Raw genomic sequence first — 13,159 nt, 5'->3', positions numbered from 1 at the left:
TATCAATTACCATCAGCGAAATTCCTTAAGAATTCTTTTTGATGTCATTTCTAATAACTACTAGATACTACTACCGCTTCGGAAACAAATGGCGCTCTGAGAGAGAAGAAGCGGCGCAAGAAACTCTCCCAGCAATCTTTCTTTGCGCTCTTTTCCATAAAAATATACAATATTGTACAGTCATTCCTATCGCTATAAAATAATCACAATCTAGTTCTAGGCTGTCCGATAGTAACTCCAGTAAGACTGTGACAGTAAGCTGGAGAAGGCCTCACCTGGAGCTGGTGCACATAACCCGACGCGAGGGTCCGTGGCTCCATGGTGTCCCGGAAACGGAAGTCGAGAGCCATCAGTTCGCGCTGCTCATCCCAAACCCACTTCTGAGTACCAACTTCACGCAGCATGGCTATGTACTGCAATATTATAAAATAAAATGAAAATGAATTTAGTTCGGAAGAAAATCTTTACCACACATTCAAATAAAATTGGATAATGAAAACAGGGAGTGTGTTTGATTTTTTTCACAATATTTTTCACAACAAAAACTGTGTTACTTAACATCTTGTGTCTCACGGTGACGAGCGTAATTGTAGTGCCGCTCAGAATTTTTGTAATTTCAAGAATCCTGAGCGGCACTGCATTGTCAAGGGCAGGGCGTATTAGTTACCATCAGATGAACGTCCTGCTCGTCTCGTCCATTATTTTCATACTATTTTGTTTAATTTCATGGCCATATACTTAGTTTTTCAATACACACCTGAAAAAGCAGCGTCACTATATCATCGATATGGTTCACCCCCTCTTCCGTAAGGTCCACTTGCACTCCGAAGAACCCGAACCCACGCGCGCCGAGTCGAGTGCCGCCCACTAAGCTGTAGGTTTGATCAAAGTCAACGTCTAATTAGAGTTTCTTGCTGATTAACAACTTACACCCACGATTTGTATGTCGCTTTGTGTTTGTGTGCGTGCATTGCTCAAAATAGAGGTTAACCGTCAACCTCAATTTTTTTCGACGTTTTCACAGCTGTCACAGTCTATCTAAAAGTATACATGATCGAAGGATATTTTATATACCTTGTCTGACTCCTTGAAGAACACCCCTGTTGTTGTCTGTGTCACCAAATTAACTATGCTTTTTTGACGACATTATAATACGATAAACAATTCCTTTTTTTAGGCCATAGAGTATAGACTTTTACAAAGACTCAATAAAGTATGTACTTATAATAGTTAACGTGGCTGTTTGAATAACATAAGAGTAAAGGAGTAGTAACTATCAAAAAGAATTCTAAAAGAATCAATTTTGAGAAAATAAATGCCTGTTATGCCTTTTACATAAAGTTTTTAATTTTTATAGTCGTAAGTATTTAATTTAAATAAACCTTGAGTTTTCAGTGAAAAACTATTATGTTTTTATTTGATTATTATTATTATTATAAGCGATTAATATCATAACATACATGCAAGCATATGTTTGACATTCATTTAAATTTTGAATTTTTTCGCTACTGAGTACTCTAAGTAGGTTTTATTAATGTAAAATCAATTATTGTCATATTAAAGCCGTGCGGCAAGTCACCCGTCGCTTCGCTTACAAAAAATCGAATCCACCCCATATTTTACACCGCGACTTGTTCATTTTTAACCGACTTCAAAAAATTAGGAGGTTCTCAATTCGTCAGTGTGTTGTTTTTATGTTTATGGTGTCAGCCACGGTAGGTTGTTTGTACTATTTCTACAACTACATACATAGTTATAGGTGAGATGTGCTTGAGTCGCACGCGCGATGTGAGGCGGCGAGAGGCGAGAGCGCGTCGCGGCGGGAGGACACCGATTACAAATTAACAATAATCGTAACTATAATAAAATTGATTAATTGGATTGGTTAAAAATACGCAATTATTTTTATACTTTCTAGTGCATTTTCATTTGGCTTGCGATTTTAGTCACTTGCGGCGTAATTGAATTGTCATTTAGACAATCGGTTATTGCCGTGCGGTAAAAATAGACTCGTGTGAGCCCATAGTTATTATTTATTATACCTACATACAGGCGAGGGTGATATATAAAGTAAAGTCACCTGTTGCACCAACCCCTCTCCTTGAGTGCGGACAGCAGACTTCCTTTTCCCTCGTGACCCAGCAGGTGAGACAGATAGTGACCTGGCTGTAAACCATTATTATTTTAAGTAGTTATTTTGTTTTATGAAAATAAGGGACGAGACGAGCAGCACGTTCAGTTGATGGTAATTGAAACACCCTGCCCATTACAATGTAGTACAGCTCAATTATTTGAATTTGAAAAACCCTAAAATTCTGAGCGGCACTACAATTGCGCTCGTCACCTTGAGACATAAGATGTTAAGTCTCATTTGCTTAGTAATATCAAGAGCCATGGCGCCCTTCAGACCGAAACACAGTAATGTTTACACGTTACTGCTTCACTGCACTCTAACAACACCCTTGGGCCTGGGACTTCCCTGTTCTTTTTATACCCCGGGGAAGAACAGGGCGAGTGTATAATATTAATGGCAATTCCCAACAACCTGAACTTACACCGGTCTTATAATATCTCCTGGTATCCGGAACAGGGAAGTCTATAGACAACGTCCGCAGATCTTTGACCGGCACGCAGTACGCACGCTTGCGGCGTCGCTCCGGCGGGAACGGGTGGTCCGGCCAACTCGGCGCCGACACTGACTTGTCCTCCACAGACGAGAAGAGATCCACCACGAGTTTTTCTAAATCGTCTAGGGACTCTGTAAATACCACAAATCTTTTGAGATTTAATTTCAAATAAATACCTATACATAACTTTATTGACGTCGTAAACCAAATCTAATTCTAAAATATCTTTGGATCTGATAATTTCCTATTTGTGCGTTCGGAAGCAAATAGTGTCCATAGACAGTGTCACTTCTGTAGATTCCTCAATAAAAATGGGAGTGCCTCAAGGTTCTATTCTGGGTCCTCTCCTATTTCTGGTTTTTATTTTTATTTGACGATGTTAAATCAATTATTTAAAACAAATAGAAATTATAAAGAGATCATTCAAACAAATAATGCTTTCAATGTTATTTCTAATTGTTTTTCCGCAAATAATCCTTTGTTGAATGCAGGAAAATAAAATGTATTAAATTCTCTCTACCAAATGTTTACTGAGTTTACTGAACAAATAGACTATCTAAAATCTAAATAATGTAGACCTAGATTTAGTTTCTGATAAAGCGTTCTTAGGAGTTGGATTGGATGGACATTGGGTTTAAAATTGCCTTTCAAGAAATTGTCCTCTAAATTGAGTACAGCTTCTTGCGCCGTTGGGAAAATAAGGTAAATATCGGATGTAACAACGGCTAGATTGGTGTATTTTGCGTATTTCCACTGTATTATGTGTTACAGTATTCTACTCTGGGATATCCCAGCTGATATTGATAGCATACTCATTTTACAGAGAAGAGCAGTTCGCGCTATATACGGTATTGGAAGTAGAGACTCATTACGAAATCTAAAAAAATAAATATACTACAGTGCCATCAGAATTTATCTATTTAAATAATATGTTTACTAGGAAACGTGGGAACTGCATAATTTGAACAATAGACACACACAATACAATATTGTATATTTTATTAAAAAGAGAGTTTCTTGCGCCGCTTCTTCTCTCTCACAGCACCATTTGTTTCCAAAGCGGTGGTAGTATCTAGTATATTAGAAATGACATCAATAAGAATTCTAAAGTAATCAATTTTGAGTAAATGAATGCCTTTTTATGCCTTTTTAACAAAAAATACCCATAAGTAGTGTTAGGAGTAGTAAAGCTAATAAGTTATTTTTGTGAAATTGTGTTAGGTTCTTTAATAAACTCTCCGGGATGATAACAGAATTGCCGTAGCTGTGGTACCCACCAGGCATATCAGCAACACACTCAACAAGTGATACCTTAATATTATTCACCACAATTATTACTTGTATAGACCATATAGTCACGAGTCAGTGATGATGATAATGATGATGATGAGACCATACAGAGGCTACATTACCTTTACCAACGACGATCATTGTCATGATGTTAGCGGAGTACCACTTATTATGGAACTCGAGTAGAGCCTTCCTCACGTCGATACCCTTCGCTTTGGGCACCGTCTCTAGAGTTTCTCGGGAACCTGCGAAGGTCGAAGTAAAATATTACTTAATGCAAAGAATATATAATAGTACAAGTACAGAAGTCTCACTCCGCAAAATCAATTAAAGAAATAAGGACCCTTGCGGTCATACAATAAGGTGTAATTCAGATCGCACAGCACTATTAACCTACATTTTTATTTATCTAGAAATTGCCTCTCTTTCTGACGACATTAGGGTTGTCTTCTTTACCTAAAACTGTACCTACCTAGTATAAGGTTGCTGTAATTGCTTAGTTTTTTCTATAATTTATATAGGTTTGTTATCATAATTTTAAATCAATATGACAAGAAATCTTTCGCGTGCGACTGTGTCGAGGGCTCCGCAAGTACTTACGATTTCGATATCTACACGGGGAGTCAGACAGGCCTGCTTGATAAGTAAGACGTCGAGAACTGATTGTAGTAGTCTGTGAAACTCACAAGTCAGTGAACCACTAGAACGCTTGGCATCTCCTTTCAAAAACCGGTGGCTATCGGGAGAGCCTGCGCAAAAAACCGTAAAGACCCGAAGGCTCCCCAAATTAACAGTAAAGCACTCGAAAATGCGCCGAATTCTATCATTTTTAAGAGTAAATTGGCTTGAATTGAGTGCCAAACTATAAACTATTTAATACGCCTTCGAATGATTCCAAACAATGAATGGTGACTTCGACAGCAGTGTTTCAAATTGGCAGTTATTTGGTCGGCGTCATAATATGCCCGTCATAATTGCGTGTTTACTACAAAATACGTAAGTATTTGTAGAAATATCATAATTTTATACAGTTTATAGCCTCAACAGTGTCGTCTACCACAGTTATCACGAGAAGTATTCCAAATAACTGTTTTATCTTATTGTAATTGCCCAATTCCAAATCTATCTCTCGGCTTTTATAAACCAAACCAACCGTTCGATTGGCGTAACGGATCATCGTAAATCTTGTATGTGTTGTTCAACTCTCAGGTTGTGGCTCCATCTACAGGACTTACTTAGCTGCTCAGCCGCAATTATTTTCTAAAAGGAAATTGACATGTGATGTCGCTCTTTCATATCTAAACAGTATGTTTGTTTGCAAGGATCTCCATCACTTTAATCGACGCACGCAGGCATACTTACAATGTACAAATTCAAATATTTTTATTCAAAATAGGATGTGAAATCACTTATTAAAAGTAAAAAAAAGCGACCACCCATTCCAAAATGAATGCCTCAGGCCTGAGAAGATTGGTAGATGGTAGAATACACGATGGCTAAGCAATCTTGGGAAGACAAGACCATTGAGTGCCACGAGTTAAATTATCTCAGTCGTCAATCTTTTAGTATGGACCAACCCTAACGCTCCACCGAGACGTAGGTATCGGTTACGGCGCGTGGCGCGTCGTAACTGGTAGTGTGGAAGGCGCGTAAACGTACGAGTAGGCATCGAGCAATAAGAATGTGGCTGTCTGTTAAAACTCTTTGCGCATGAAGGGATCGAAAAAAAAACATAGGGGTGTTGTAATGAAATTCAGTACAACATTACAACACTCGTTTGGATGATGTAATGGTTATTAGAACATTTAAAGGAGACTGCTGTTATATTTCTTGTATTGCACGTGGCCTTCGTAACAATAATATCTTGCTATTAAGCTGTCATTATGACCTATAATTTATTTGAATTTATGTTCGTGACATTACCATTAACACTCACAACAGTTAAATGGAAGGTATGACTATTGTTTCAAAGTCAAAGTCAAATAATCTACATAATAATATAATATAATAATAATCTACACATATAATCTTTCGTGGCCATCTGGAGGGCAAAGCCAAACTGGCTTCAAAGAATACAGGGCACGGCAATACTTCAAGCCGGCCCACATTCTAGCGCTGTACAAAGCGCAGGTCCGGCCACACATGGAGTATTGCTGTCATCTCTGGTCTGGCGCACCCCAGTATCAGCTCGATCCATTTGACCGCGTGCAACGCAGAGCAGTTCGAATTGTCGGGGACCCTGTGCTCTGTGAACGGCTGGATCACTTGGCGTTGCGTAGAGACGTCGCTTCATTGTGTGTCTTCTACCGCATTTGTCACGGGGAGTATTCCGAAGAGCTGTTTAGCCTGATTCCTGCCGCCGAATACCACCTTCGCACGACACGCCACAAGTTAGGATATCATCCCCGCCATCTGGATGTGTGGCGGTCCTCCACAGTGCGGTTTACAAGGAGCTTTCTTCCACGTACCACAAAGCTGTGGAATGAACTTCCTTGTGCGGTGTTTCCGGGACGATACGACATGGGTACCTTCAAAAAAAGCGCGAACACCTTCCTTAAAGGCCGGCAACGCTCCTGTGAATCCTCTGGTGTTGCAAGAGATTGTGGGCAGTGGTGATCAATTAACAACAGGTAACCCGTACGCTCGTTTGTCCTCCTATTGCATAAAAAAAAAATCTTTATTCAATTAGGCTTAAAATAAGCGCTTTTGAATCTGAACTAAATTAAATTACTAAATTTACCATACGTTCGGAAAATGTAGAGCACGCGAGAAGAAGAACGAAGAACTCAACGGCAACTCTTCAATCAATCAGTGTTGGCTGTGCTGCATCTGTTTGTATGTAACCAACCTGTAGGAAACTTGTGGTAGGGGTGGTTAGGGTCCGCTGTATTCTTGTTAAGCTGCTCCAGCCGCCACGTGTCCGCTGATCGGTTCTTGTCGTGCTCTGAGTCGACGGCGCTGAGCTCACGGCCCGTCGCCGACTCCGTGAACAGCGGGCTTATGAAGAACTGCGCGAAGCTGGAATACAATTACTTAAAGAATTTGTTATGTTTTTAAAGTGATAACCCTCACTTCTGAGATAAATACACAAATAAAATTTGAAAACAAAATTTTATGAACGATGCGGGGCTCGAACCCACGACCTCTCGCGTTCCGTGCGAGTGCTCTGCCAACTGAGCTAACCGTTCTAGTGACGTAACGTCATAAAATCTTGGATGCCTTGTTCAAATCTTAGGTTGTGGCTTCAAGAGAGCGACAACTCAAGTCAATTTCCTAATATGTAAATATTGGGGTTGAGCAGGTCATCAACTGTAAAGTAAATCCTGTAGATGAAGCTAGTAGCTCTCTGCTAAGATTGTTTATTTAATTAATCCAACTATATCTTTTGCAGTGAGCTGATGTATATACGTTTACGTATTAAACGGACGGTTGTTACGGACCACATTCAGATCGGATGTGTAACGTGGTTTGCATCTGCACTATAACTGAGTCCTCTCCCTCTGCAATATATAAGGCCTAGGATTGAGAGGTGTTTGTTTAATCTTCAGTGTCCTAGTTAGAATGCGTAAGTTTTCCCTACTTAGTTAGCCCTACTGCCTCATGTGCAGCCTTTTTGTTGAAAGATTCCTTGTATCATAGGTATACGTAATCATGGGTTACTTCAGATGCTCATCAAACAGAATGGATGAGCAGAATTGTAAGCAATGCACGCACACTAACATAAAGTGACATACAAATCGTGATAGTAAGACGAAACTTATCATGTTTGAACACTAAAGTAATAAACCTGGCCTGTTTTCATCGGTTGTCTAGCAGCAGGAGGCTGCTTGACAAAGGCCTCTCTCAAAAATCTCCACGACGATCGGTCCTGCGCTGCCCTCATCCAATGTATTCCGGCGATCTTGACCAAATCGTCGGTCCATCTTGTGGGGGGCCTACTCTCTCCGGTATGTGGTCGCCATTCGAGGACTTTTACTGCCCTAACGGCCATCTGTCTGTCGAACTAGGTGCCCCACCCACTGCCATTTCAGTTTCGCAATAATATGGACTATGTCAATGACTGGTTCTCCTGTTCTATCAAGACATATAATTATTTAAGTTTAAAGCGTATAAGAAGGTAATTTAAGAGTGACTCACATGTCCAGAGCTTTGGGCAGGTGCTGCGGAAGCACGTCGAAGTAGAAAGTGGTGTGATCTGATGATGTGGAGGCGTTGGAAGACCCCCCATGCTCTGACAGAAACTTGCTATATTCATTTTCCTGTAAATTAATAAGTATTTATATATTTCTAATAATAAAAATGTACGCATCTATCGACCTTTAAACGAGAAATTCTAGTATGTATATATAACATCACCACAATATTATGCAACGTTATATAAGTCAGGTTGACGTCCCATATAGCCGAATGGTTAGTGACCCAGACTACTAAGATAGAGGTTCGAATCCCGGTAGGTGCAATCATTTATATTATGAATATGGATGATAAAAAGGCATAAAAGGCATTTATTTTCTCAAAATTGATTCCTTTAGAATTCTTTTTGATGTCATTTCTTATACTACTAGATACTACTACCGCTTCGGAAACAATTGCGCCCTGAGAGAGAAGAAGCAGGGCACGAAACTCTCCGAGTCATGTTTCCGAGTCATGGATGTTTATATGTATTTATGTATGTTTAAGTAAGTATGTCGTATTAAATATATCGTTGTCTTGTACCCATAGTACAGGCTATGTATAAGTAGATTGGGGCAAGATAATTTGTGTAAATTGTGTTAATTAAAAAAAATGGTGGAAAATTGGGCGGTCCCGAAACTGAAAGAGCCCGGATCGAGTCCAGCTGTCTCCAGTTCAATTGTTTTTGTTTTTTTAAGTTTCTTCATTTGTGAGAATGAACTCTTATTGGGAGCCTTCAATATAAACATAATATACAAAACAACTGTGCAGTAAAACACACACCGTGTGTCACAATGCCTATAGAGTGAATAAAGGCCGGACCGCATTTCAGCGGCTCTGTGCAGGACTGTACAATCGCTTTAGTATGCGTACTGTTTATTGTTAAGTTTATAGAATGTTGTCTTCGATATTCTGAAGTAAATGTGAAATCGTGCACTCATTAAGAAGGCGAGGAAACAAAAATACTGAAATTCGCCTTCTTGAAAGCGTGACCTTTGTATGTCTGCAATTCATTTTTTCTCTGCACAGAACAAATAAATAAATACCAAATCCTCGTCACTATCACTTATCTTGTAACATTGCTCGATCGCGTACTGATATAGAAATGACGCGAGCTGCCGCTAACTGCAGTTGTAATATGATAGGTACAGTCGAGCGACGTGAAGCGACGCGCCGCGCACCTCCGCTCTAATGTGGTCCGACCTTAACACTACAAAGTCAGATGAACCATAATATACTCAAAGCCGTCCAGCTAGTTTTAATAAAACCTTTAACATTACCTGTGGATACTTTTTAGTCCCAAGAAAAAGCATGTGTTCACAGAAGTGTGCAAGTCCTGGCAACTCATCGGGATCACTGAGATAACCTGAAATAATATATCTAGAGTAACTGGTTTATATCATATACAGAAAAAAAATTCATATACAGAAATATTTGATTTATGTTCATACTTTCAAAACTCAAGAACTCCTACTCCTAAGGGGTATGAAGATATTTATTTCCATTTGCCACTTATATGACATAGAGGACACAATAATTGTTGTAGTAACATTGTGATATACTAGCAACGTCAATATATCTAGTAAATTGGCAAGGATATAGACATAATTATGAATATTCCCCATATTCCTCTACGCTGTTGAGACATGGACCCTACGAGAAAGTGAGAAGAAAAAGATCAATGCTCTTGAGATGTGGTGCTGGAGAAGAATGCTTGGTATATCGTGGACGGAATTCCGAACCAATGAGTCCATTCTTCGGGAGCTTGGCATCAAACAGAGACTGTCCACTACCGTACAAGCTCACATTCTCACTTTCTTCGGGCATGTATCGCGACGTGGAAGCGACTCTATAGAACGCTTAATAGTGCAGGGTAAAGTCGAGGGCACTAGACCACGAGGCAGGTCCCCGATGAGGTGGACGGACCAAGTGAGGCAAGCTGTCGACTGTACTCTGCATGAATACACGAGAAGAGCGGGAGTTCGCGACGAGTGGCGTCGCATTGTGAAACAGGCCACTAACCTCGACGTGACGACCACGACCACTCTGACAAGAGTGTAACGCCGAAGAAGAATAGACATAAATTCCCGTTATTGTTGACAAATACACTAATTAATTTTGAACCTATAAAAATATAAACTTATGCTTATAAACAATAAAACAATGATTTTTATTCAGCACTTGGGTGCAAATAAAACAAATTGAAATCTAACCTTAATTACTTATTATGTAATCGCGAATCTGTATGTATTGCTATTTGTTTTTCGCTAAGAAACCACGCGTTTTTGTCATTCATGTAATCATTTACAGTGTAATAAGCCTTTTTAATTAAAGTTTTCATGATAAGCTATTTAAATAATAAATATATTTAGGGTAATTCCTGCAGGCAAATTGGCATTTTATTATAAATGGGTCCATTCACGCAAAAGAAGAATGTACCTACATTTTGCAGACGATAATAATCAGTTCACAATTTATGTCTGTGTCTTGTGTTGAAGGTGTGAATGTCACTTCTAGTAATATATATATATATATACAATTACTTAGATTAAGGATTAGTATCCGCTGTGCTCCAACTAGGCGCAGGCGTAGTCGCAAAATGCGGCAACTAATACAACACCCAAGTGGGCGTACTTGATCCAGTCTCGAACAATGTGTGACGTTGACGTGTGGTAATGTTCTGTTAAACTATGCTAATAATGAAAACTAAAATGACGGGTTAATAATAATAATGAAAATTAATACTACAAGAAATAAGAAAGACACTAGGATCGCATATCATCAGTATTTCGTATTTTATTAATCTAATATATAAAATTCTCGTGTCACGGTGTGCGGGACCGAACTCCTCCGAAACGGCTTGACGATTCTCATGAAATTGGGTAGGTCTGCGAATCGGACATCTATTTTTCATCCCCCTAAATGTTAAGGGTAGTCCACACGAATTTTTTTTTTTTAATTTTTTTGACATTTTTTTTTAATTTGTTTGATTATGAGTCAGCATTAAAAAATACATACAACTTCAAATTTTCACCCATCTACGATCAACAGTTACTTTTGTATCGCGATTTTAATATTATTCTAATCCATCCACAGACACGCAATAGATTTGCAATATGGCAATCGAATATAATGATTATTGTATTACCATAAATTTTATGTACGATATATTTGGTAGGTCTGCGAATCGGTCGTCATCTATTTTTATACCCTAAAAATATTAATTATTGATTTTTTTTACTACTTTATATGGCAATCTAGCTAGTTTCAATGTAAAATATGAAAGATGCCATGCTATGCCAAGCATCTAATAGTTGCCGTAATAAAAATCTATTGTTCTTATTTAGTGCAGTATCTATCTAGTTGGAGCGCAGCGGAGACCAAACCTTAATCTAAGCATTATTGTTTTTATTATTGGTCTATCAGTTTGTGCATACTAATTTTAGAAACGGCTTAACTGATTTGATGTTCAACTGTGGTATATGCACAGTTGAAAAACGACAGCTTTACGCCATACAGGAAGGTGGCAGGCGCTGAACACGAGAACCAGATGTTGTGACATCCTTAAGGTGGTAGAACCAAACTTTGCATCCAGAGTAGCACTCAATCTAGGATCTTTCTTGACCAAAACAAGGCACATCAGACCGCAGCACTCTTGCTTACCTATATTGACATCCAAAGCAGCCGCAGACTTGTCAGTGCTCGGATCACTAACCAACAACACCTTCAGTCTGTTAGCCAGTTCCAAGCCCCTGGAAACCAGAAACAACAAGTTAAAAATCAATTATTGTAAAAAATTGACGCATAATAAAATCAAAGTTAAATAGACCAAGTCCAGTTTAAATAAAAATTGTTGTTGGTATTTTGCATGGAATATTGTGATTACTTATCTGTTTGTAGAGAAAACTTGCAGGATTATTGTTAAACCCAAAATCTGGGCGGCACTGCAATAACGCATATCACTTTAAGACAAAAGCAAAGAATATATTATAATAGCACAAATACGGAAGTCTCACTCTGCAGAATCAATTAAAGAAAAAGGGACTCTTGCTATCATACAATAAGGTGTAATTCAGATTGCACAGCGCTACTAACATTCGTTTTTATTCACCTTGAAATTACCTCTCTTTGTATCGCATGATCTTACTTACCTCTTCTAATGATGTTAGGGTTGACTTCTTTACCTAAATCTGTACCTTACATAGTATAAAGTTTTTTCTATACTATAAATAGGTATGTAATCCTAATTTTAAATCAATATTCTTTTGATGTCAAACCGTCAAGTCTGCATCTAAAGCAAAACAATGCTGCCTGACAGTGAATATTTGTTGAAGTAGCTTTTAAAGAAGTGTTTGTGTAAATAATTAAATAAATAAAATTGTTTGTGACATCCAGTTACATGAACCCCTCTGGGCAATTGCCCTCAGCATGCTCGCCTTCGCCTCATGGAATGATAGTAAGTTCAAGTCATAGGTTGAGGTGATCACCTACCATCAAGTGAGCAACAACTTGATAACTCTCATTAAATAAAGTCTTACCTATATTCTCGCTTATCTTCCTGACTCTTAACAATATCAGTATATCGCTTGATAACACCATCACCAGTGCTCACAGTCTGTGCTGATGATCCTCCTAAGTTGCTGGATGCTTTTGGAGCTACAGCTGGTCCACCACCCTCCGGTGTTCGCGCACATTCACCAACTGTCATTGTAGATTTTCGCCGGCAGAGTGCTAGACTGAAAAGGAATTGTATTGAGGCAGTCGTTTCAAAGATCATCTAAACAACAGTAGGGAAATATAACAGTATTTGAGGGTTTGAACGAAAGAATTTTAATAAATTGGAAAACAGCAGGTTGCAAAGCTTGTAGAATGGATGCTTAATGGAGTTTGTGGTTTCTTTAGGATATGACAAGTATCATGAGATGCAGTGTAACAGGCCTGTAACTGAGTGGAACTGCTGGTAAATCTGCTGGATGCAGCAGGTGCAAGGTTTGTCATTTTGACGAACATTGGGAAGACCTATTACCTACAATGGATATCTTTTAAACTATGGAACACATTGGATTTAT

The 13,159-nt window shown here is 38.8% G+C and overlaps 1 protein-coding gene across 1 annotated transcript in view; it reads right to left on the bottom strand.

The window, feature by feature from the left end:
- The window catches only part of LOC126973225 (insulin-degrading enzyme), a 46,310-nt gene that overhangs the window by 32,246 nt on the left and 905 nt on the right, over positions 1-13,159 (bottom strand). The window contains exons 2-11 of the mRNA XM_050820413.1: positions 12,629-12,826; positions 11,754-11,842; positions 9,371-9,456; positions 8,055-8,176; positions 6,766-6,935; positions 4,040-4,162; positions 2,556-2,758; positions 2,081-2,166; positions 758-872; positions 276-413 (exon numbers count right to left, since the gene is read on the bottom strand). Of these exons, the coding sequence (XP_050676370.1) occupies positions 276-413; positions 758-872; positions 2,081-2,166; positions 2,556-2,758; positions 4,040-4,162; positions 6,766-6,935; positions 8,055-8,176; positions 9,371-9,456; positions 11,754-11,842; positions 12,629-12,798 (1,302 nt within the window). The 5' untranslated portion in view covers positions 12,799-12,826. The remainder of the gene's footprint in view (positions 1-275; positions 414-757; positions 873-2,080; positions 2,167-2,555; positions 2,759-4,039; positions 4,163-6,765; positions 6,936-8,054; positions 8,177-9,370; positions 9,457-11,753; positions 11,843-12,628; positions 12,827-13,159) is intronic.

Source organism: Leptidea sinapis, chromosome 29, assembly GCF_905404315.1.
Source record: "Leptidea sinapis chromosome 29, ilLepSina1.1, whole genome shotgun sequence".
Taxonomy (NCBI): domain Eukaryota; kingdom Metazoa; phylum Arthropoda; class Insecta; order Lepidoptera; family Pieridae; genus Leptidea; species Leptidea sinapis.
The sequence above is the reverse complement of the archived record's forward strand: the minus strand, read 5'-3'. Positions and strand labels throughout refer to the sequence as shown.